This window comes from Acanthochromis polyacanthus, chromosome 17 (genome assembly GCF_021347895.1).
Source record: "Acanthochromis polyacanthus isolate Apoly-LR-REF ecotype Palm Island chromosome 17, KAUST_Apoly_ChrSc, whole genome shotgun sequence".
In the NCBI taxonomy this organism is placed as follows: Eukaryota; Metazoa; Chordata; class Actinopteri; family Pomacentridae; genus Acanthochromis; species Acanthochromis polyacanthus.
In genome coordinates this window covers 23,945,589-23,971,175 of record NC_067129.1, presented here as the reverse complement: position 1 = coordinate 23,971,175, position 25,587 = coordinate 23,945,589, and the positions used below count along the sequence as shown (strand labels likewise).

At 44.1% G+C, this 25,587-nt stretch overlaps 1 protein-coding gene across 3 annotated transcripts in view; it reads left to right on the top strand.

Moving 5' to 3' along the window:
* Positions 1 to 248: 248 nt before the first annotated feature.
* fam222ba (family with sequence similarity 222 member Ba) overlaps positions 249 to 25,587 on the top strand; it is a 30,024-nt gene continuing 4,685 nt past the window's right edge. The window contains exons 1-2 of one of the 3 annotated variants that reach the window (XM_022207103.2): positions 249 to 391; positions 20,916 to 21,043. In XM_022207103.2, the coding sequence (XP_022062795.1) occupies positions 20,962 to 21,043 (82 nt within the window). In that variant the 5' untranslated portion in view covers positions 249 to 391; positions 20,916 to 20,961. Of the gene's footprint in view, positions 392 to 1,073; positions 1,583 to 20,915; positions 21,044 to 25,587 lie in introns of those variants that run through there. The other 2 variants (XM_022207104.2, XM_022207105.2) reach the window with 2 other exon arrangements.

The window sequence follows — 25,587 nt, the reverse complement described above, 5'->3', positions numbered from 1 at the left end:
GAAACATTGTTCTTACCCTGGTTTAGTCCGTTACTTCTGAGCTTATTAGCCAAACCTGCCAACAGACAACAAAGTACAGGTGGAGTAGAGTTTTATACGTATTTATATTTTGCATTTATTTCACGTTAATTCACTGATTTCTCCATCCTCTTCGTACTAATATTTAATCGTCCAATCACATTCCTCCCTGACTGTACCTTTAAAGCCCTCGTGTGTCCTGCGCAGCGCACGGCGCAGTCTGGAGCGGTCTCGGTTACAGCGCATGCGCCGGAAGTTGCTGCCGCAGACAGCAGCAGCAGTGATTCGGCAGCGCAGGGCAACGGGAGAAAATCTGTCCGTTTTAAACCATGGCGACGTACTAAACGATGCCTTTCGCAGAGGTACACGGAGAGTAAGTAGTTGTATCTTTGTGACACGCCTGTTGCCCCACGATGTGTGACATCGTCTCAGATTGTAGCATAAATATTGGGAAATGTTGAGGAGGCAACAATGGGACTGTGTATCTTTCAGACTGGCTGGCTAGGTTTGCTAGCCAGGAGCCTGGGCAGTCAGCTGGCACACTGACTGGCAACATGCAGGGTTATAGCTACTGTACGCTTCCCTTGTGTTGTCTCTATATTTACTGTAAAACCTCTACCTACGGCTTAACTGTCTTTTATAAGCCTCTCTGTTTTATTTTAGCACTGAAGAAGCCAAAAAAATCGTGTTTAAATAGGTGTTAACTGAGCGAAACTGGAATTGTGTTGTGGTGCTTGTTAGCTAGTTGTGTTCTGCAGTGTGACAACAATCCATTTACCAGGCACATAATTATCATGATTTCCATCTTCCTGATGCAGATAGGCTAGTGGCACCTCTCAAGTGAAATTGCAAGTTGTTTTCCTGCTAGAAGCCAGCTGAGGATGAAGTTGGAAGTGCGGTTATTTTATACTATTTGCAGCTTTCAAAGTATGCTATAGCTGTCGTTTAGTTGTCTCCCGCTGCTCGTATCTGACAGTCATTAGGACATGCGTGCATACATCCAGAATTAGTGACAGTCGTCTTCACTCCGTGTACAGATGTGCGTCTTCCTGGCTCCCCGGCGTGTCTGCAAATAGCACCTCTTAATACAGAGACGGGGCAAAGTGTTTCCACCTGCAAAAGCAAGTGTTAAAGGTGATAACAAAAGGTTGACGTCACCGGGCTCATCCTGCTCCTGCCGCACAACCCCGACCACTGAGGAGGTGGAGGAGGAGTGCAGGAGTTTCACAGTGGGAGAGCAGCTTTTTGCCATAACGCCTAATGGTTCGTGTCTGGAAGGAAAAGGTCTATCTGTGATCAAATTTCGGGTATCCTGAGGGCGCACTTAACTAATGGGATCCTATCGATGTTTCTCCCCCTCCAAGCCTGATCTTTACACGGCGGAATGTTAATGTTGCCACAGCCTGTCCATGTTGTCTTTGGCTGCTCTGTGTCTGGCTTTATTGTTGTAATCGCTCTATAATGTCACGGAGCTTGACGGATTTTATTAAAAAGCATACCGCAGTGAAGCAACTCTTCTGTTACTGGCCGGACTATGGAAGTTATCGGGTTTTCTCTGCACATGGTAAGATGATAAAACTGTAAAATGCTGCGGAGAGATATGAAAATCCTGTTTTGTCTACATTTGCTTAACCGTTTTGAAGTTTAAATGTAAAAAAAAAAAAAAAAAAAAGCTTTATCATTGCTTTAGCATAACAAAGGTGAGCTGTTTAGTTTATGGAGCAGGGAGGATGTGCTCTCTGATATCTCGTGCTTACTCGAACAAGAGCTTGACATTACTTGCCCAAAAGTGCAGTTTTGCAATGTAGCTCTCTTCCCCTACATTTTCCAAAGAGCAGATAATTAAATTTCAGACCTTGTTGTCTGGGAAACTCAGGCCTGGAGACTTTCTGCAATTATCGTGTGGAAGGAACCCTCTTTGCATTGGGGTGCTATGTTTCCCAGCACAATGAAGATTAATTAGGTCTTAGCAACAAATTACTGTAAGGCCTCTCCCCATCTGTAAAATGCAGTTTGTCTCTAATGACAGCAATCTGACAGATACCTAGATGAATGAGAGTAAAACGTTTCAAAGATACTTGCTTCCAATCTCTTGAAATATATCTGCACTTTTTTTGTAGTAGCTTGCAATTTCAATGAACAAATTTGGTTTCTGTGTTGTAGTTTCTGTGTGCGGTCTTGAGTGAATGAGTGCGTATTTCTATTTAACAACGACGTATGTGCTTGCTCTTGGTCATAAAAGCAGCAGATAAGTCTGAATGTCAAGAGCACCTGGTTCATTTGTCCATGTCATGCTGGTCAGCACTGTAGAAAATTACAGCGTTCCAGCAAATTGAAATACCACTCGAATGTATGTGTTAATTAGATCTCTGCATGGCTTTTCAAAGTGTCTCTGCTCCTCTGCCCATGAGTCATGTGCTGACTCTTTGACCTGTCACCGCAAATCCAGAGTCGTTGCTGAGGGCAAACTCACAGAGAAGCAACTTTGCCTTGTTTTATTTTATTTCCACAGCCAGCCACTGACCAATATATTTGAATGTATTGATCTCCATTGTGGCCAGAGGAGGGTAATTTCCTCTGAAATGCTTGTGTAGCTTCTTGGCAGCCGAGCCTCTCAGTTTACAGTTGCTTGTAGATGACATTAAACAATTGCAGAACACAAAATGCATATTGTAGAGAACATCAACACTGATGAGTATGTACATGTTTAAGATTACTGGAACAGAAGCATTAAAGTAGAGTATTGAATACAGCCCGGTGTGAATGTAATGCACTCCTACATCATTTTCCAAACATTGTTCTAACTGTATCCAAGTTTCTCTTTGTAAGCAAATGACAAGGTAGATATGAGTGAGCAATGATTGGCTTCACAGAGCCAAATCAATCGTTCTGAGCACCTTACGCTGACGCCTGGATGTTTTGTGTTGCAGAAGATTCTCCATGTGACAGCCGAACGATCTGATTCCCAACATTTGGCTTGTTTCAGACAGCAGTAATAAGAGGATAACATCAAAGCTCTGCTTTATTTCTGGGAGACTTCAGAGCAAGACTATGAATAACAGATCACAAGGTACATAGAGTGAACCAGAGAACTTGAGCAGCTTTTATGTTTCAGCTGTTGTTGGGATTCACATGGAGCTCATTAAAATACATTGATTAGTAACAGTCCTGATTCTGTGATTATTGACTGTGAAATCGCTCAGCTAACCAACATATTTTTGATGCGATGATTTTCTGTGCTGGAATGAGCCACTTGGCTGATGCTCATTTTGGTTTATTCAAAGCCAGTGATTTGATGTAGCATTTTAGAGACGGTACTTGAATTGGAAATGTGTAACCGTGTGCTCTCCCCAGTGCAATGCATTTGTTCCTTTCGTATTTCAGCAGGGGTCTGTGTATGTTAAATCTCTCGCAGGTGTTGCCAGTGAATTTTATGTGCATTGCAGATTTTTATTTTCCTCACCCGGTCGTTTTAGATGAGCTGCATTTGTTGAGTATCATCCATTTGCTAAATGAGGCTGCCCCCGGTCTCGGGCAGCAGGGCAGAGATTTCCCAGGTACCAATGATGTGCCAGCCGGCTCCACCTTTCAGTCCTCCAGTCACCAGTGCAGCTGTCAGCCCACACTCACCCACTCACCCACCACCACTTGGAGAAACTCTTTATGAGGCCACCCGATGTCTTCATAGCTGCGTGAGTCTGGTTTCAGACGGGTAACAGATGTTTGGTAGCTTTTGTGTGAGCGGGCAAAGTCAGGAGACCCATTGTTAGGGTCAAATGCAGGTCAGGCTCGGAGTAGGGAACTGCGGCCACATGATCCATCCAGATCAGGTGTTTTGGACGTGATGGGCGACTTCTGAATACCTCTGAGAAAAAGGAAGAACCTGCAGGGCTGAGACTGTGGGTCAGCTGTTGCATGGTATGCAGTTTGTTTCACGAGTGTTGCTATATTTTGTGCACAATGCTGCAAGCTGTAGGCCTGATTTGAAGATACACTTTGTGTCTTGTTTGCTACATTTTTGTATTCTTCGTGACTCTTTGTGCATAGATTTGCATGTTAGCCAGCAGGTCCAATTAGGGCAAAAAGCCGTGCTCTGGCAGAGGTAGTTTGCGTAATCAGCAAACCTGAGGCTTTAAGCCAGGGAGTGACGTTACAAACACCAGGACCAAAGGGCTTTCTCAAATTGTTATGTCTTCAGCTTGAGGGTAATCGTGGAAGAATCTAAGCCTCCTGGTGACATTCGCAGCAATAACAGCAGTCAGTGCAGCAGGATGAACAGGGCTTGGTCTAGGACAGCATCTGTGTGATCAGGCTTGTCGGAGGCACTGCAGATGACAGGGTTGTTTATCCACCTCCATCTCACAGGAACAGCAGAAGAGCAGGGCAGATGCTGTTATCTCTTTATGGCACAAGATAAGGTCGTCTCAATCGGATCACTGACCCTCCACTGACACTCTCCACCCCCAATACCAGTCACACTGTAATAAGAGGTTGCCAGGCGAGTCCCACATCGCTCTTAAGTATTCCTAATAGACGCCATTAGCATGTCCGCGGTTATTGCTGCAGTTTTCCAATGTCCATGCCAACTGTACATATCAGGGCGTCATTAACCACCAACAGAGAGGCTCAGAGTCTGACCCGGTCTGTGGGGTCAGAGAGAATGCCACAACAAAGCAGCAGTAAAGCTGTAGGGGATATCAAGTGGAGGGGATAGAGCGAGAGTGAGCTCAAAGTGTCATAGTTGGCGCAGACATTAGATAAGGCTAAGCTACGAGAGGATTAGAGAGGGAGGAGATGTAAAATGCTGTCGGCTAATTGGGCTTTATTTTTAATATTTCAGAGGGTTCATTAGAGACTAAATTGGTGAAGTATTTCAGCTCTGTCTGTAGTCTGGGAGCCTTTTTGGGACAAGCCTTACAACCTGAATAATGGCAGATCGTTTTTGTTCCGGTCTTGCCATTGAATGCAGCCTATATTGTTTTATTAAAATCCAACTTTTTTTCCCCCGTGGTAACATGGTTAGATTTCATAATCCCCTGTCCTGTAGTAACAATGCACCAAAACGGTGTACTTCAGGTGATTAAAATCTCATTTTTTAAAAAATGTTCTTGCCAAGAGAGAAGCTATTTGACATAGGCTATAAAACTGTGTTTGTCATACTTTGCAATCTTGAGTAGGACACAACAAGCTAAAGGATGGAGTTAAAAGTATCACAGTTGTCTCTCCAAAATGACAAAGCATCGAAAGCCTCTCAAGTCTCGGAGGCTTGATCTGTGTGTTAAGATCTGTGCTGGGGAGGGACTGAAGCCGAGCTGAGAGAGCTGCTGAGGAGAGCGGTCAGCGCACGGCACTTTGCCATGACCCTCCTCAGTTTATCATCGGTTACACCACTCCTCCAGGCCTCAGTGTGTGGGTGTGTTTTTTCTGTGTGCGTGCAGCGTACTGGAGAGCGAGCGGTGCTTAGAATGGGGTCCTTTATAACCTCCTAACCCTCTGGTCCTGTTTGCAGCCATTGTTGGCCACAGTGAATGGTATCTCCGTGCCTTGAAAAGTAACCAGATGACATTCTTCCTGTTGTTCAAAAGGGCCCGGGGTTCTGTTGTGAAAAGCGGCTGAAAGGATAGGCTAAGACTGTGACCTTCAGAGGCTAATCTCTGGCATGTCATTCAGTGCCTGTTTGAAGCGAATGCAGACCTTTCTCCCTGATAGCAATGTACCAATTCAAACAAGGCAGAAATTCCTCTTAGGGTTTCAACAGTTACACTCGAAAAACAGTCAAGTTAGTTTTTTTTTTTTTTTATTAAACCGTCACTATAAAGGAACCAGAGGATGTTTTGTAGCAGCTGAACTGAATCGTTATTCCAGACAGGCAGTGTGTCTGACACCTACATTGTCCAAACAGTCTCTCCAGCCTGTGACTGAGCCCTCTGTACACAGACCTGTGGCATCAGCAGCCCCTCTGTACTGCATGCTGAAATACCGCCGCTGCTGTGAAAGCAGTGGGGATGAAATGCACTTAGTGAGACAGTAAACATCGGTGCAGCTCTCAAACTAGCTTACGTTGTTTATGTCTCCTCCTCTCTGGTGTATTTGCTGTCTTCAGCTGGCTGCGCTTCCTGGAATGTGCAGAGATGCAGTTGTCGCTCTGTGGGGGGATGCTGGCTGTAATCACAGTTCATAGTTCGACTGTGTAGTTGGACTCAGCTGAGCAGCAGTCAGACTGGAGTTACATTATTCTCCTGAACTAGACGACCACACTTGACATTACTGTCATTGTGCACTGAGTTCATCTTTACAGGACTGTATCATGATGATTGCCGTTGGCGCAAAAGATGCATCTTTTTTGTCGAGTACATTAGGAGGTTTTAAACTTGCTGTTTGAACTTTAACCACAGCTATTGCATTTCTGACAATACTTGAAGAGTATCAGCCTTCACAGCATAATATGTAGTTGTACAGGTTTAGCTAACATCATGACTCAAATCCTCCTTAACCAGATGCTTTTAGTCCACACTAAGAACAGGTCCTTATTGTTAATGTGTTCAAGGGGAATTGCTTTTCAGTGAAATACACTTTACTGGCATTGAGCTGCCTTTGTGCTTGTCTAAATGATCTCTGAGAGCAGGTCTGAGAATGATTTTTTTTTCTTTTCTCCGTGCTTCCTGTGTTAGCGCTGTGTCACCTGTATGGGGTTAAGATTGGGGTCAGACCTCTTGCAGGAGTCTGTTGTCTGGGGCCCCTTTTTCAGGAGCTGCTTGCACTGCAGACTGGCATGGAAAAGAAAAGCTGTCAGGTTTTTAGGGTCTCTTTTGTCAGACATCTTTCAACAATAAATGATTGGCATATCTCCTGCCATTTCCCCCTTTTGTTTGCAGCTGTTGAGTTTGAAAGCAAATAATGAAATTGACCATTATGTGCGATGTGTTTGCAGCCTGTGTGCGATTGCACATGTGCGCACATAAAAAGCCGAGGTTGTTTACAAAGGAAGCATTGGATTAGAAAAGGAAAATGTCAACTTTTATCATGCTACTGCACAACCGTTTTGCATTAGTCAGAATATATCCCCTGAAGTAGTGTAACATCCGCAGAATGTGATTGAGATAGAGGGGGAGACTGGGTGGGGGCAAAGGAAGAAGGGTGGGCCGCAATTTGAAAGGCATACTTGAAAGTACTCGTGTAAAGAGTCCTGAGGCAGGTCATGTTGCTGTGACAGAGAAGCATTCGTCTTGCTGTGTATCTGACATCCCAGGGTCTCATTGCGAGGGTTTGCCTGCGCTGCGTGTCGGCTTTCTGTAATTAATAGCCAGTAGCCCCCTCACCCCGTCATGGGACCAGGTGGTGCTTAGATCTACTCTGGCATGGAAAGACGGCAGATATGCTGGTTGTGTGTTTCACTGTTATTGGGATAAAACTCGCAGATGTCACCAACATCTATCGTACTGTATACAACTCGGCTGACTGTGTACATATAAACACACTGTCCTGGACCCAAAACAAAGAGATGAATTTTAATGGTGCACAGCTGATGGATAGTTTGTTGGGAAAGGATGTGGTTCATTTAGTCTACTTTGTGTCAAGCACCATTGTATTCGTGTCCTGTGCTGTTTAGCAGGGCTTGCGGCCCTGACAGATTGCCATCCCGATGGGGAGATTTACCCAGCCAGCACAGCCAATGGCACTGACACCATCATTAGGCTTTGATCAGCTGCAGTCTGCAAGGGGAAGAAGAGAGAGTAATATTCTTGATCTAATTACTAGGAGACATTTCAGGCAGTGTAATGTGTGATTTAACCTCTTGTCAGAGGCTATAAAAGGAAGCTGGGTTAATCTTCCTGGCAACCTCTTTTCCACGCAGGGGAGAGTGCCTTTAAATTTCCTTTTCCCATGAAGCTAGTGAAAACCAGCATGCCAGTGTGGTATGCTAACACACCACTGCTGGCGTTTTACTTGAAATCTCTTAAGGCAAGGGTTCTCTGACCTTTCAGTGTTCGCAACAGCTGGTTCGCAGGAACTCATGTGCTATCATGTGCATTCAGAGACTTGCAAGTAGAACAAAAAAGCTGTCCTTTTGACTTCTCTGTGCTTCCTCCAAATGGATTGTTTTGCAGCCCCCTTTGTTTCTCTCTCTCGTTCTTTCTCTCTTTTCTTTCTCTCCCTCACCATCACCGCCCACACACTGCAGCATGATGAGTGCAGGGGACTTGATTGAACAAATAGATTGTAAGTGGAATCGAGGGGTTTGGGTTAATCAGTCAAACATAGTTAAACAATTCTTTGGACATGAAGGGATTAGTCTTGCCTGCGTTGAGCTCATCAGAGCCCATTCTCCCCAGTGCTGGCTGGGCTTTTAGGACCAAGGGCCACGGCCTCTCTGGCTCCATGAGGAACCACACACGCACCCCTCAGCATGCTCCATTGCCTCTGAATGCCCCACCACTCTCCTTTCCCTTTGTTACAGAGCACAATTGGAATGATGGATTAGCAAATTAAATGCAGACCTTTCTATTCATGGCCATTCCCGCTCAAACTCTCATTCGCTGGATCTATCACAAACCTACTTTAAAATGGTTTCCAGGTGCACTGTGTGTCCTCTAATTCTCGCAGAAAGTGTCTTTCACCCTTTAACATGTTCTGAAAAAAAAGCTGTTCACTCTTTCCCAACATAGAGGCTCTCAGTATCTTGTTTTTACAGGATGACTTCCTGTACATTTTCTCCCCCACTCCTTTTTTTTTTTTTTTTTTTTACTGAGTGCTGATCACACTGATAGGAAGCGGCCCTGATATGATGATGTGTTGGCAAAAGCAGAGTGCACAGCTGCAGCCAGCCTGAGCCTGCTCTAAATTAACTGTGTCACTGTCTTTTCCACGTTCCTGAGAGCAGAGCACCGACCCCGGTGACCCACAGATTAAAAACTGCACTCTTTTTAAATATAGTCTTATTTGAAAAATTATTAGACAACTGGACCTCAGTCATTACATAAAATAGCCAGCAGTAGCTTTCCAGTCTTCTATGACATTTACATAGATGTGTCTGCTAAATGAAATTGTGTAACATCTGATGTCTTTGTTCTATTGCTGTTTTAACCCATAGCCCCAAGTTGTTTCTGGAAAAGCTGTCTTTGAATCTTCATGACAACAAAGCCTCCAGTTATGTACAGCACCTCTGCCACACACGCTGATCTCATCTGGTAACTAGAGCTGAAAAGATTATTTGTTGAAATGTATGTATTTTAGAAATAACCGGTTATTCATTTAAATGATTTTGGCTGCACCTTCTCAGCTGGCACCGTTTAGTGCTTTTCTCAGTATTGTTTCAAAGTAAATTGAGTGTCTTTAAGTTTGATCGGCCAAAACAAGCAATCTGATGATGCCACCGAAGGCTTTGGAAACTATCATTGTTCATGTTTTTCAGCAGATATCGGCAATTTGACTGATGATAAAAACAGTCAGTAGTTGCAACCCCGTACTAAGCATTTATCATCTGATGTCTGTTTTTTAACCATATAGTGGTATTTTCTTAATTGTTTTGTGTGCATGCCTTCAGTTGTACTTTTTATTGCTGTGCAGTACAATTTACCAACTTGACTTGATGTTGTTTTCCACTCATATGAAAAACTTCTGATATATTTTGGTGTCAAAACAGTGCTTTTTTTGTTCAGTAATTTGTGATTGTTTTGATATGTTTTGTATTAGTGTCTTTCTGTTGTCTTTTCAGTGCAGCCTTAGTTTAATTTTGCATGCAGACGTAGATTTTTTTTTTTTTTTTAAAAGTCCAGTTCCCAGTTTTTTGTCCATTTACCACCCACTAGATAAAACACTCCCTCACTATCTCTTGCCTCCTCTGCCTCATTGTGCCCCCCTCCAGTGCAGTGTGGGGGGTGGATTGCTGTGCTCTGTGGAGACCCCAATTAGCAGGACTAGCAGGCCTGCTGAAGGTCACTCCCAAAGCTTTGGTGTGAGAAAAGAAGAGGGCTGGGCCGGTCAGGAGTCGCTCTGACAGTGACGGGGCTGAGACTCTCGGCTGGACCCGGGAGTTTTCACACAATAACCACATTTTATGAGCCTCAACAGCAGCTTGCATATTCTCTCTTTTTTTTTTGCATTGCACAGTGTTGGCAAAAAGTAGTTGAGGATTTTGCTAAAGGTCAAGTGTTCTCAGCGGATTGTCATAGTATACTGTGACCATATCTGAGAGATCCATTTGTCATTAGCTCCAAAGTCCCCTACTTCATCAGCCCGTGTCTGGTGTCGGCTATCTCGGTCTGATTGATGGTTCTGTCCTTATTGCAGGGAACTGGGGTCGATGGCAAAAAATTTGCTGCTGGGTGCATTAATGCTGTGTTCAATGGCATAGACCTTTGAGTGTGCCTCATCAGTCTTGAATCATTGGACGGCCACAGGAGATCTGTATGAGCAGGCATGATGCAAGAAAGTGAGAGAGAGAGAGAGAGAGAGAGAGAGAGAGAGAGAGAGCGAGCGACAGGAGAACGAGTTTTTATCAGCTGGGTTAACTCTATTACTCATATGACTTTATCTTGCTGGTACAGGGTAGAGGAGGATATTGAATATTTTAAATCAAGCTTTTAGTATTCAGAACTAGCCACACACACACACACACACACACACACACACACACACACACACACACACACACACTAGTGTTGTTACGCTGAGTAAAAAAAAAAAAAGATTGTTTGTTGAGACTAATTTTAGTATTGACACATCAACAGATCTGTAGCAGCCAGCGTAGAATTAAAGCAGAACAAGGTTAAATCTAGTCCTGTGTATGCTTTCAAATTTTCTCTATGCCACTGTCAATACAAAACAAATCTGGTATCAATCTCACAGCAAACCTTTATCAATACAGAAATGTCCTTTTGGATCGATTTTTGTGTAAAACTAATTTTCCCCAAATGTTACATGTTGTCAGTTTTACACAAAGTTTTATTTCTTGAACATAGCAGGCAAAAATGCATTTAAATAAACTGTTCAAGGACAACGTTTATTTGGGCTTCCAATGTGCCTTTGGGTGGTGACGATGCATGACTGTAAATCTAGTTGGCCTGCTTACAGTGAAGGCAATATATCTGGGGTTTCTCTTTTTCCAGAAATCTGTACATATTCTTTTTAAAAAAATAAATCTCAATTAGCAAAACGAATTTCATACATTTTTGTATATTTATTTTTAAATCAAAATTCTTATTTTGGCGCTTACTATTTTTTGTGGCATTGGCTAAAACCTTTTTGGGTTGCCAAAAGCTCCTCTGTGCAGAAAAATTGTGCAGAAAATAGCTGAAAGGGCACTCAGTGCAAACATCCGCTAAGGCCAATAATCCATTCTTCTATGATGTGCAATTTTGCATCCCAAATCAGAACAGCACAAAAATGTTATGGGTTGTTTTTGTCCATGCACTGTCTCTTAAAGTTTCATAAAAATCTGCTTAAAAGTCTGACCAGGCATCACATGCTGATCAGTTTTCAATATTCAAATAGGCACGTCTTGACTTATACTGAAAAGTTTAATACCCAGCTGCAGTCAAACAATCTGAGCTGAAGTTTCTAAGTCAGTCATTTGACAATCATAAAGTGAAGTGCCATGGTTGTTATATGATATTTGGTTTGTTTGCTTTTGAATGGTCGTGATTGTTTTTGTATATTAAACCAGTACCTGTGTAGGAGTGAAACTCTGGTGCCATGACAACACCAGTATACACCAACAGTGTGTGTAGGCTCACAGTCAGACAGGCAGACAGACGGAGGGCCCTGTGAGCCTGGGAGGGCCAGATGTTCCCATGCAGACACAGAGGTGAGATGTTTGCTGTGCCGAGCCTGTGTTTGCCTGGCTCTCCACAGAGTCATCGCCAGGCTGGCCTGGTACCCCGAGCTCTTGTCTGCTGGGGAAAGAGCTGGGGGCGGAGAGGCGCTCACATATACACAGGAGATGAAGGAGAGACCGCAAATGTCTTGTGTGTCGCCAGGGGCAAAAGGAACACATTTCACACAGCCCTGTCCAGTGTAGAAAGATCTTCTTTTTTTTTTAAATTTTCTTTTTCTTTCCTCGGCTGCTGTGCTGATATGAGGGGGACTCGTCTGGTCTCGCTGGAGGCCTGACTGAATGTCAGAGCTGCCATGGAGGCGGCTGACCTTACCAACCTTCCATAGACACGAGATGGACATGGATTAGCTTTTACTGAACACACACACGCAGCGATTTTGACTTCGCACTTATAAAGCCAGCAGACTATTTTCACCAGATCTGTGCATCACCACCAGATCTGACTCTCTGTAATCCACTCTTACTAACTGAACAAGCGTGCTTCAGTAGAATTTGGGTGGGAGCTTTTTGTTTGGCCTGAATTAAAGAGATTGCAATAAAATCTAAACTAACATTAAGACACTGAAATGTGATTACCATAGCAGAGTGACAGGTGAAGCTCTGATTCACTAAGATTCTTTTCAAGGTCAGTGGTCATAAATGACTGAGTGTTCCTGAGTTCCTAAACCATAAAAATTCTTAAAACTACTGATGATTTTCTGTCATAAGTCCTAGTCAAGACTTTAAGGTGTCTATATCTTAACACGTGAGCAACGTGTCAACAAATGAGAAGAATGCTACTTTCAGTGTAGACTAGTGAGGTAGAATTGTTTGAGTGGATTCTCCAGCAGAGTGGGATCAGGCATACATGTAATTAGTTTTTTTTGTGTGTGTATGTGTATTGGTGTGTATATATTTATATATATATATATATATGTGCAGCTCATATGGGAGAGAGGCCAGTTAGTATAATGGCACAGTGGATAAATCTCTCACAGCAGGCCTGCGCAACACTGGAAGCTGTTTTTGTGCGTTAAGCCCTTTTAGGATGATTTGTGAGAGTCAGCGCTTGCACAGTTCTGCCTAGCAGAGCTGCTCTGACCCCCCCCCCCTTAAATCAGCCCGCTTGCAAACAGGCCAGGGCTGGTTAATGCTGGGTCAATAATATGGGTCTGAGTGGGACAAACACACAGAGACTTAACTTTTTTTCTCTGTTAAACACAGCGTCCATGTCAATAAGAAGGCACTGGAAATACCAGAAGAGGTCATTATTCCTGCAGGGGAAAATCACTAGTGTATATGTATGTGTGCTTGTGTAGTTTCCTATGTTTGTACTGCAAGTGTATGTGTGTGTATATATATATATATATATATATATATATATATATATATATGTGTGTGAGTGAGAGAGCTGGGCGAACAGCTGCATTGATTTGGTTTTGTTTGCTGAGTACTCGGAGCAGAAATGTAAGCCGTGGGAACACCTGGAGAGTGGGGAAAATGGGAGAAGAGGTGGTAGTGTCAGCTCTGCTCCTGGCTCTGCACCAAGCATACATGCATGCACAAACACGCACACACACACCTCGCATCTCACATGTGCGAGGGCAGCCTGGGATCCCAATCAGCAGCACTTAACAAAGCTTTCCTCTTTCTCCCTTTAATCGCAGGCTCAATTTGTCACTGGGGTGTCCAATTTCTGATAAGCGCTTTGACTGAGAGAGGCGAGGTGGGTGTGGGGAAGAACACAAAATGGATGCACCTGCTAACAAATGAAATCAAACCACTCCATCTTCATTTCCCCTTTTTCCGCCAGCTGGAACAATGCTGCCTCACTTTAGCTCTCAGCACATTGAGTTATTTCCCACTAACCAGAGTTATTTCCCCACTAACCAGGGAGAGGGCCTGGCAGACTTACAGTTGAATAGTTAGAATAGGCTCAGAAGTCTGATTTTTAAACATCTGATGAACTGGGCCCAGTTTCAGACTTTAAAGAAACTTAATGCAGAAGGTTTGCCTGCTTTCCTTATTTGGGTGAGTTGGAGCATGTAGATCAACAAATTTATCAGAATCCCAAGACTCCCCTCCTTTTTGTATACAAAGGAGAGAATGTAGTTTAAAAGAAATTTTGAATATATATATATATATATATATATATATATATTTTTTTTGTACCTTGAAAGTCTTTGAAGTAAGTCAGCAACTCAGGGTCAACTGCTTGGTAAAGTTTCTTCATCCCACAACTCTGCGATTTGTCTGAGGATTCGCACAAAGCAAACGCCTTGAAAAACCAGCTGCGTGTATTCTGATTTCTATCGCTGCACATACCATAAGACACACAGATAGGAGATTTAATGTAGTCTAGTATCTGCATATCTCTGTCTAACCATGATATTCCAGTCCAGTGCCAAACCCCACAGTCTGGCATCTGACACAGCACCATGTGACTCAGCACATTGTTGTCTGCTGTGATGTGAGGATATGTGAAGATAACACAGATGTGGTGGCACCACTGAGGAGATGAAAGGAGGAGGCTTGATCTCATATGTATGAGTGCTGTCTCTGCTTGTGTGATCTGATGGTTACCAGAAGGCGGGATTACTGTGAAATTTGGTGCGAGCAATCACATTCCCCTCAGAATGAATTACATTAACTTTGATCCTTGAACTTTTCAGTGCCATAATTGGGTCAAGATTCTCATTTGTTCAGCCCACTGGTTTATGACCAAATGTCAACAAAACAATTGGCATTCTTATAAGCCTTAGATGCTCTTTGAGTTTCATGCTTATTGGTAAGTCAAGCGTAAACTAACCGTGACGTCACCCGTTGGTTTCAACGCCGAGAAAATGAAGCCCGGATTTTGCTACTTCCTGGTCGCCGTTTTGGATTTTTTTGGAGCCAGTGACGTAAAAAGCGTCATCAAACAGGCTGGACCGTAGAGCAACTATGGGCAGGATTGGCTGAGGACTCTCTTATCCCACCCACATTTTACCGCAGAGGCTTCTGTTGATGTCTATCAAGTATAGCCACGCCCCCTGGCTCCGCCAACTTTAACAATTTATTTAAAATTCAGTATTGATTTATTTTAAGATCGGCCACCTGATCTCTCATTTTGACCATGAAAACTAACAGGAAAAAAATCCTGAGCTGTAGAAAATCAGTCTATCAAATTTTATTTTTTCCAAAAATGAATTGGGGTTTATGGAGCAAAAGCTTTTTGGAGCCAACCCTAGCGGACGGCGTGATATTGCAAGTTTTTGACACTTCCGGGGTTGCTTCAATTCTGGAGCCAGATGCTACGTACACTATATATACAGTCTATGTGGTAAATATTAGCATGCTAGCACATTAAAGTAAGATGGTAAATCTGCCAAACACTGCCATGTTTGGCTTTTTTTTTCAGTTTTTTTTAAAAGATAGATTTTAACAAATGAATTTGGTATAGGCTGCCACACTGTTTACATAAACAAGCTTTTCCAGTACAGACTGCCTGTCCATCTCAGTGTAATTATTGTGATTTGTGACAGCTCGATCACCTGTTGTACAAGTTAGACTATTCTGTTAGAGCATATTGTCAATATGCACACACACTTTTGCTGTATCGGCGTTGTTCTTGTGAGCATATTAACCGAATGATGTTTTTTTTTTTTTGATGTTGTCCACAGGTATACAGTGTTTTTTTTTGGTTTTTTTTTTTAATGTAGCATCTTCTCTCTGTTTTGTGTTTCCATTGAAATGCAAATCAAATTTTTGATAACTCAAACAAGCTTTTGGAAGAGTTTCTCCAGGGTGCAAATTTTCAGAAAGTCCATTTGCAGTGTTGACATGTAGATGGAGGCGACTTTTTGAAGTGTTGATGCTTCCTAATGGATCTTATCAGTCACTAAGCTACCTGACTTCATTCATCACTCCTCCATAACTTTATTCTACAACTAAACCAGCCTTCCGTGTACACCAGCATGTGCACAGTGTGGAAGAATGATGATGTGATGTTGATATTATCAGGTGTGTAAATTTGGTCAGAGATTATAAATGAAACTATCAGTTGAACTGAGAGTTAATAGTGTAGCTCCTGTTAACATTTGGTTCTAAATCCTACCAGCACTCCAAACGATTTTAATTGCAGGGCTGAGTAAGGACTGGCACAGTATCTGAACCTTATCACGAATGATTTTCGAGCAGCTTCTCATTAATTTGAATAATTTCATGTGCTAATCAGAGCTCGTGTGAGCTGTATTAAGAGCAGAGCAAATCAAATCCAATCTCTAGAGCCGCTTCATGAGATCTTTGCTTTCCTTTTCTGTTACTGCTTGTCAGGTCTTTTTTTTTTTCTCCCTCAAGTGGTTTAGGACTGTCATGTCTGAGAGTAGGCTGGCTTTTTCCTCACTGAGGCATGCCCAGCTTCTGGCTGCGCTCTCGATGGATTTGCAGCAGATAAATAAATAACTAGTCTGGCACCCCTCACTTTGGATCCCCTCTGTTTTGGCAGGCCATCCACACCGCGTTTTCTATCAGGTGTAAACATGTCTGTCAAACGACGCAGTCAGGGGCCCCGGCATTTTGGCATTCATGACGCCATGCATGCGGCGCTGCCAGCACTTTCTGTCTGCCCGCTTGACCTTGGCCAGCCTTGACATGACTGAGCACACTTAGCTCTACCTTCCACGCTTGTAGGGCTTTTCGGGAAGCCAAGCAGGCTTAAGTGGCTGTTGGTGAAACTGACCCCAAGTTGAATACTGGACCTTGGCCGGCTGTCCTCTCAGTGCTGATGTGGTGGATGGGTAATGACCATGACATAGCTGTGGCAGAGATAGCCAGGCCATACCAGGACACTCACTACCCGATATCCTCTCATCCTGTCATCTCACCACCATTACTGTCATCTTCTGTGAGGAATCGTGGTCATCATTGAGTCAAAGAGGCTACAAACTGCTGATGTAAGGAACAGAATGGAGGAATGAGGTCAGTGAGATAAGAACAGGCCTCATACTTTCAAAGGGCTTCCTTTTCTTAGTTTCATGGCATACAGCTCCTCTACGAGCCTGTGTTCTCATTGCGAAACCAACTTTCCGTATCTGACACCTTTGCAAAGATTTAGCCGATCCAGTTGTGGACTATGCTGTATTCGCGGGGCATGCTGTCTCTCTCCGCTCCATATCCACCATCTCACCTCAGGGAACTGTCACTTTTTCATCAGTTAGTTACTGAGCGTTCATGCTGCCTCCCAGTTGTTTCACAGACCCCTCCCTCCCTCCAAAGAAGAGCGGTTTCAAGTAGCTGTCTTCCTCTCTCCCACAGTACTGCAGCAGTTTCCTTGCTTGACAGTTTTATCCCTGACACACAGCGTCTTGCAACTTGGAAACCACTATTTTACAGACTTTCAATTTGTGTGTGAGTTGGGTTGGATTGGTTGTCTTCTCTTCGTTTTTACCCTCTGCTCACTATCTCGGCCATCTCCCACTCTCTCGTCCTTTCTCTTTTGATGTGAGATAACACTCCGGGTTGATGAGGGGGGTCTTTGCTGACTGAAAAAGCAAACGGTCCATCCCAAACGCCTCGGGATGTGCTGGAGTCATCAGGATCCATTGTGTGAAGCCGTGAACCAGCCTGTCATAGCCCAACATGCCCCTGGCCCTCTGCTAGCGACAGAAATCCTTTTCTGCCTCTGTTGTTTGTGAAGCCCGATGGGCTAATGAAGGCCATACCGAAGTGTTATTTCTTCCCAACATGCTCAAAAGCCAAGGCTTTTTCCCCTTTCTTTTGACAGAATGCTCTGGCTTGGTATTCAAGGGTAAAAAGCTGTTCTCATCTTTCTGCTCCTTTTCTTTCTTTACCTCTTATTCAGAGACTCGGCTTGCAAAGAAAAGTAATTTCACTCTCTCTGTCCCTGAGAGAATCAACACAGTGAAGTTGCATTGAATTTCTACTGCAACATTTTTTTTTCTTGGCTCTATTTCAGACCCATAACCTGGGGGTAAACATGCAATTAAAATAACAGCAGCCTGCTTTCTCCTCCACTCTCCTCTCCTTCAGCCGTTAGCGCAAGTCATGTACAACATGGTGACTTGGTCTCCTAATTGCTTTTCCTCATAATTGGTATAGAAAAACTGCTAATATCCAACCAGCTACCAAACATACTTTCTCACCTTATTTTTTTTCCCCTTCATTGTTTTTCTCCACTAATATTGTTCGCGTCTCCTTCTAATGAGCTTATTTTTGGTGCACAGTCCTCCCTTTTTCCTCATGCATTACTGCTGGTGGATATTTAAATAGATGATCTCCTATGCAATTAGCCCAATGCTACGTCCAAATCTCTAACAACTGCTGATTATAGTTGATGGAGAGGGTATTGATCAAAACATTCAGCACATAAATGCAGTCAGCTGGTCTAATTTCCTAAGTGGCTTCCGTCTATCCTGTTCCTACTTCTCTGCATTTTTTTTTTTAAACTTTCAGATGGCTTTCTTTTTCTCCTTCCCCACTGAGGAATGAAAAGAAAATATAGGTCAGCTTTTATGGAAGCAATTTGACACATGACACAAGCCATGCACATCGCTTGCTCAAGTCCTGCTTTGTCTGCTCGCCTTTATTTGTCTATAATGAAAAGCCACACAGTTATTCACACAGTTTTATTACGGTTCTATAAGTAGCTGGTGGAGACTTGCCGAGTCACGGGGGCCCCCTAATACTCTGAGAACCCTGTGGTGTCTGTCTGCACGGGGCTGATAGTGTGAGACGCCTGGCTAAACTCCACCAAGCCAATCCCTGCTCTGCGGTCCTGCCCAGCTGGCTCGGCTGGGCCTCCACAGACGCAACTCTGTTTCCAGTCCTGACAGGAAGGGCTTGTTTCTATATCACAAAGGCCACTAAGCCATTTGGGTAGATACCTATTTGCCCGAATGGATGGCGGTTGGAGGGCTAAACCCGCTGACTTGTGGTCAGAGGGCAATTAGGACTCAGCAGAAGCCTGTAGCCGAACCACTCGTGCTGATTACGACCTGCAGAAGCACCTCCAACTTTAGTGAGCTCAGTCATTGTCAGGATTTGACGCTCTGTCAGGTGTAGTCATTGTGCCTCTGATACAAATAGTCCGTGTGTTGCAAAATCCTCTGTGGGGGTGTGTGCCTTTGTAGAAAGTGCCAGTGTTTGGTGTGTGATGTATATTTGAAGTCTCTGTGGCAGTGGTGCTGATAGGCGAGTCAGTAGACGTCAGGCTTCTGTCTGTCGAGTTTCATCTCCTCCTGCTCTGCGCTGTAAAGCAGAGTGTCAGCTTGGGCATTACCATAGGCTGACCTTTGCCGCTGCACTCCCCACTGCACAGTTTTCTGACATTCAGGGGCGCTGTGGGGGAGGCAGGAAGGGGGTGGCCTGTTGGCTGTTTTTTGCCTGTAGTGTGTTGATGCGTGTGTTCCTATAACAAATGAACTGACAGTTTGTGCTTGTGTTTTGTTTTTTTTCCCTCCACATCATTTCACTCTCCTGCCACTGATTTGCTTTTGAAACCCCCAACAAAGACACTGTTGTATTTGATATTTAGTTTTCCTCCACCCCAAACCTGCCTGTTGTCAAAGAGATTGCTGTTATCTTTGTGTGAAATCTTGGCACCCTGATAAATGAGAGAGAGTTGGAAATCTTGCCTGCTGACATCAAGGCACCATGTACCTAAACTCCTTCCAAGGCCAGAGGGAAAAGAATAACATATCAGGCCAATTAAAGTTAATGCATGGTGACATGCTGAATCGAGGGCAGGGATTGCTGCCATATGGCAGTCCAGGCTGTAAAGCAGAAAATGGGGGGAAAGGGAGGAGGATGAGAGGAGTGAGAGTCTGGGCAACAGAAAAGGTGACGCAGCATCAATGGCACAGAACACCCCCAAAATCCTCAGATCCGTCTCAAGACTGCGGTGCTGCCACCCACTGCTACCCACACACATCCTTTTCTCCTTTCCTCCCCCCGCCCCTGTAGCACCCCAAGGTGCAACGCCCCTCAGGTATCTGTGTAGAACTGGCAGCTTCATTAAGGCTTGTTTTTTCTCCTCTCGCTGGGAGGATTTAAATGAGCTGTCATCCTGACCTTTTTGAGCTCCTGCTTTTTAAAGCAAGTTCAGCCCCCCCGCCACCCCAAACCCGCCACCCGTCTTTCTCTCTTTCCACCTTTCTCTCTCGCTTTGTCACTCTTTCCTCCACTTGTCTCTTCTCCCTGCAGGGGGGAAGACACTTTTAAGCCATCACCCTGCGGCAGACAGGCATGCCAAGGTTGTTTTGTGGGTAATTGCCTCTCTCATAGACGCTGTTTGTCTGCGCACACTTGCCGCCTTCCTCTGATGCCACACAGCAAACGGGGAGGGCGCGGACTCTGTAGACTTAATTTGCTCCCTGACTGTTCTTCAGTGCTGATTAAGCAAGCATCTGTGGTGTTTTGAATACAGCAGTAAGCCAAGTGGAGCATGGCTAACGTTTTCTCCCTCTCTGTTACATCAAGTTATTGCACAAAGTGGCAGGCATTTATGGGAGCTGTAGCCGTGTTTATTCATTTCTTTTTCACCATGTCCAGAGCTGGCTCTATTGTTTAATGTCCCCAAAATAAAGGCCTCTTTGAGGTCTGGAGGACTGCAGTATCGATCAGAGACTCGCTAACTTGTCAGCGCCAGGCCTCTCGAGAGTGTTCTTTTCGAGTATACAGGAGTCATTAATTTCCTCTGCCATGGTCTGATGGAGGCGGAGAGGTAAAGCGCGGCTAGCAGGGTCCAACTAGGTGACTAACATGCAGGGCGAGGAAGAGGAGGGACTGAGTCGATTTAAAGCTGCCAGTCCCTCAGGCCCAGTCTGCCCGTTTTACTTCAGCTGTTTGATGTTTAATTGAAGTTGTTATTGGCATCAAATGTCACCTTACCTGATGCTCCAGGTGTGAATCAGTTTCTAATTGAAAGGTAACTATGTCTCCCACAGACCTGTGCCTCCAGGGACCAGCTACAGACTTCTATTAGTCCGGACCCAGCCTCTGTATCGCCATGCACCATGTGCTGCCTTGCAGTTATGTCTGACCTCTCCCCTCTCTCTTCCTCTCTCTCTCTTTCTTTCTGCAGTGTGAGGAGAAGTGTGTGTCCCATGTTGCATTAGTGTCTGTGTGAAATGCTGGCCTGTCTGCCAGGGCCAGGTGACCTCCCCCTCCAGCTTCTCCCCCACACGCAGATGAACACTGGACTTCAGAAATGTAAGTACTGATCTCAGGACACACACACACACACTATTACCAACCACCACCATCCCACACAACAAACCAAGCTGTTACAATCCTGCTGGCCGCCCCACATCAGATCCCCATGCCAACCCTGGCCTGGTTCTCTTCTGCAGCTCTGTGTTAAAACCAGAAAGAGAGAGAGAATATTTTTGCGCTCCAGGACCATAGATCTGTCTTCAAGGGAAATTAGGATGAACTGCACCATTAATTTGCTGATGAACGGCGAACCAGCTCCCTCCCTCCCTCATCACCCCTGAGAATCCGTCTGCTGCCAGAGTGTGGTCCTGTGTGCTTCCTACAACACTCTCACCGCGTTCACGTTTTAAATATCTCGGCTACTTTTCACCATCAGGAAGAGTCAGTCGCTGTCAGACTTGCAGACAGATTGCGGCTGAGTAGTTTTGCCCCGATGATCTTGTAATGTGAGTGAATTTAAGATGCAATCTGCTGCCCTGGTTTAACAGCAGACTAGTCAGTGCTGGCCTGCTCAATTCAATGTGTTTGAATTTTACAACTTGACTGCTGACAAATGTGGACACTTGAAGGTGTTAGGGGCAGCAGCACAAATGGAGAGTTGAAGTCGGCGAGTGAGAGCTGAGACTAACTGGCTCCGATCAGTGAGAAGACTAATACATAATAAATGGCAACGTTAACAGTAAGCCAGTGTTATTGTCCTTGTGTTACTTTGACGTGTCTTTCCACCCTGAACCGACATGTCCCTTGTTTTCAGTCTGAAAAGGTGAAACTGATAATTAATGCATGCATTCACATTGTGTAATTAGGTGTATATTTGGTCCTGCACACAGCCATACTTGCATTTTGTCCTATCCGTATGATTATCCCTAATAAAGCTGGCTTTTTAGATGATCAGTCACTTCCTAGACATAGATTATGGTCCACGTCTCCTTTTCCTCCTTCCTCCGTCTCTCTGAGTAGAAACTCAGCCCCAGCCTGACCCATTTCTACTGCAGTTTTTTTGTTGTAAACTGCTCCAGCTCATCAAGACTGTAATTTCAGAATCACAGTAATCAGCCAACCCCCAGGAGATCAGCAAGCGTGAGGGAGTCTGCTAAGTGCCAACGTCTGTTGCCTCACTCAGGCAGGCTTGTGACATGGTACAGCCATCAGCTAGACTGTTTCTCTATTCCTCCTTTATGTGACACAGTAAGAAACATCAGAGCACAAGGCGCAACTGGAGTTCAATTTGTTTTTCTGCCCAACACTGTAATCCATTTAGGTGATGGAGCGTGCTTCCTACTGCACGGCCGTTCCTAGAAGTGTAATTACTGTCTGTTCTTTTTCCCTCTCCTTATCATTCTCTCATAATGTCTTCTCTTGTCATCTGCTCTTCAAACAGACATGGTGTTACATCAAAGCCACAGAGCTGTATTTTATTAAGACTGAATCTTTTTTTTTTTTATCACAGTGCAATAGGAAAAAGTGAATGAAAGGAATCTGTACATTTTGGAGTTTTTTGTCCAATCCAGCACCTGTGGATGACCTTCTGCATGTCAGCAGTTTGTGCAGTTGTCATATTTTGAAGTATTACTTTCCTGTGCACTGCCACACGCAGCCAGAACCAGGCCTCAACCCTCAAGTAACGCTCCGCCGTCTCCCTCCTGGCTGTCCACAGGACTCACTGTCTCTCCAGAGCCCCATTGCTTACCCAGCACAGAAGATAATTTGACAGCTTGACTCCATGAGAGATGTGCTCGACTGCTTTTAGGTGAAATTCGTAGACTAGTTGTCACTTGAAATCTTTATTCAATGCACTGACAAGTTCCCACGAAAAAGACTCCGACAGGGAGTTTACATAATTAGCTCCTATTTGTTTTCCTATTTGCCCGTCCTTGAGCTGAAGCCTTCCAGGTATTCCACGCACTCTAATGGTGAGTTTTGTGTAACAGAATCTTGTCTTTGACACTTTTCTGCCACTCTGTATTCACCAAGAGTTCCAGATCGCCAGTCTGGCTGTGCGCTGCCTCCTGTGCATCGAAGAGTCATTTAAAGTTACGAGCTTGCAGGTTACTGTCAGAGGCAACGCCAGAGCAGCTGCTCTATTTATCATCAGGGAGTGACTGTTAACAGATGACAACTGTGAAATGTAAAGGCTGCCAGAGGAGAAGATCAGGTATGCTGAGAGACAGTGGGTCATGAAGAAAACGGCTCATCTTCCAGGCACGATGACTCAAGTACCAGGAAGTGGCCTTTGGTCCTCAGTTCTTACAGGCAGAACAAACTGTTAGTACAGCTGGGCCACTTGACTGATTCTCACATCTTAGTCCCCACTGAGATCAAAAGCAACTCTCTGTTCTTCCTCTCCTCATAATAGTTTTAATTTTTTGAAGGTTATGCTATCATGCTCTATCAGCATGGAATGTTCTCTTCAAAAGCCTGCAAAAAAGTGAGGAGGCGACTTCATGTGAGAAACTACATTCACATGTCTAATTTGACGCAGAAGCTTCAAACCTAATTTCCTGCTCTTGTGTGAAAATTGTAATTTACAGCAGCATGAGCCCCTGCTCCCTGCTGCTTAAACCTTGTTCAATAAAAACAGTAGTTTGAATAAAAGAAACCCTAATTAGTGCCTGCTGACTGTGCACTTGTGTTCCAACTAGCTAGCTAGCAGTGGGATAATTAGCGCACGACCAGGCTGGCCTCTTTCCCCCCGTTCCCTCTCTGGGAACGTGCTTAGCTGGAGATCTAAGAGATGATATGCTCGTAGCCACCAGCAGCCGCCTACAAACCTCACTCATATTCCTCATTAACCCTCCCTTGATGCTTTAAGCTCCCCAACTAATCCAGGTTTCAGGTTAAGGTTGAAATGCTAATAAGCTACACTTGCCTATTTGAACACATAATCAACAGCTGCCAGGAGCCTTAAACAGATGTAAACAGCAAGGGGTCGATTTCGTCCACTGTTAAGGGGAAACTACTCTAAACAGTTATTTATCGAATTCATTACACATTTTACTACACTTCTTTTAAAGTCTCCATCCAGATTTGCTTTCCCCCCAGAATGCCTGTGTAAGCTTTGTTAACAATGTATAATCCCTTTTCCAATTTAATGGATCGTTCAGTTTCCAGTGACACTGCTTTCTTTGCTACTTGCCTGAATCTTACAACTTGCGTATAAAACTCATTACACGAGTGCCAGTGGCAAAGTGTACCGTTACATGCTTGCTGTAGTTTTCAACATTTCTCAATCTAAAAGCTATTTCTCCCTCCCTGAAAAAAATATAAAAAATACACATATCTTTCCCACATTTCAGATATTTTAATAAGTTTCACATTACATATTAGAATATCCACAATGGTGGATTTTCTCCTGGTGAATATATAAAATGACACATTTTCATTTGGGTCTGTGGTGGAACAGTTGGTAGAGAGAGAACTTATATGACGCCTATACAGAAACCATAAGATGTTCTTGTATCTGTAGGTGTTTAATTGCAACTATTTTGATCATTCTTGTATTAATTACTCCAACCATGCTGGCTCGCTATATGAGACAGGTGTACACTCTGTTTTCACAGATTCACCTGCTGTAGAAGAGGCAGTGCACAGCTTGCTAATGGTGTTATATTTAGAGTTACTGTGATCTTTAACATTCGGTCACTCTGTTCCCAATCCTAGTTTCATCCAGAAGATTTCATTCCCATGAAATTATAAAAGATGTTTTATTCATTGCAACAGATGATGTTACTCTCTTCCCACCCACTTACAAACCTTTCTACAGCTGCACTGACATGAGGTTTTGACAACAGTTGCAGACCACGGATGCTGTGCCAGATTCTCACAAGCTCATCTCACAACATTGATAGCAAACAAGCTACATTTATTAAGTTTTATAGTGTAAAATGCTGTGCACTGTACAGTAAATGTAATCCACAGGTACTGGCTTTGGTTACTTGTTACTGACAAGCTGCCTTTATATTTATTTAGTCTGTTCCTATGTCACTATGGAATATCATTTCCAACAAGATCATTAATCATGTGCTGTTTGACAGGTGAAGTCTATCCTCAGCATGTCTGTGAGCCTGTGTGTAAGTGTTCATTTATCTGTGTTTGCTTACCCTGGCATTTATTCAGCGACAGACATTAGGCCGCAGTGATGGCGGGTGTCAAGCTCCAGCTCCTTGGCCCAGACCCTTTGCATTAATGAGGCTGCCATCAGCAGGCTGAACACTTAGTTACAGCAGCCCCCTGTGTACCGCCCCATACCGGCCCTGCACATCGCTGCCCATTGTTTCCTGTTCACAAATAAAGCAGGAATTAATTAGCCAGTTGGCACAACTCTTGGTGCTGCCATGTCAGCGCCCTCAGTTCAGCTCTGTGCCTCATCCCACAAGCCCCGTCTGCCCGCTGTGAGACTGAGCATGACGACTGCGGCCGCATGAAACCACAGACCTCTGCCAAGATTTCAGACATTTCAAATTGCTGCTCACCCAACAACATGGAGGAGTGGCCAGTATGCTGTAAAGACATCATCTGTTTTACCTGAGCTGATAATCCGC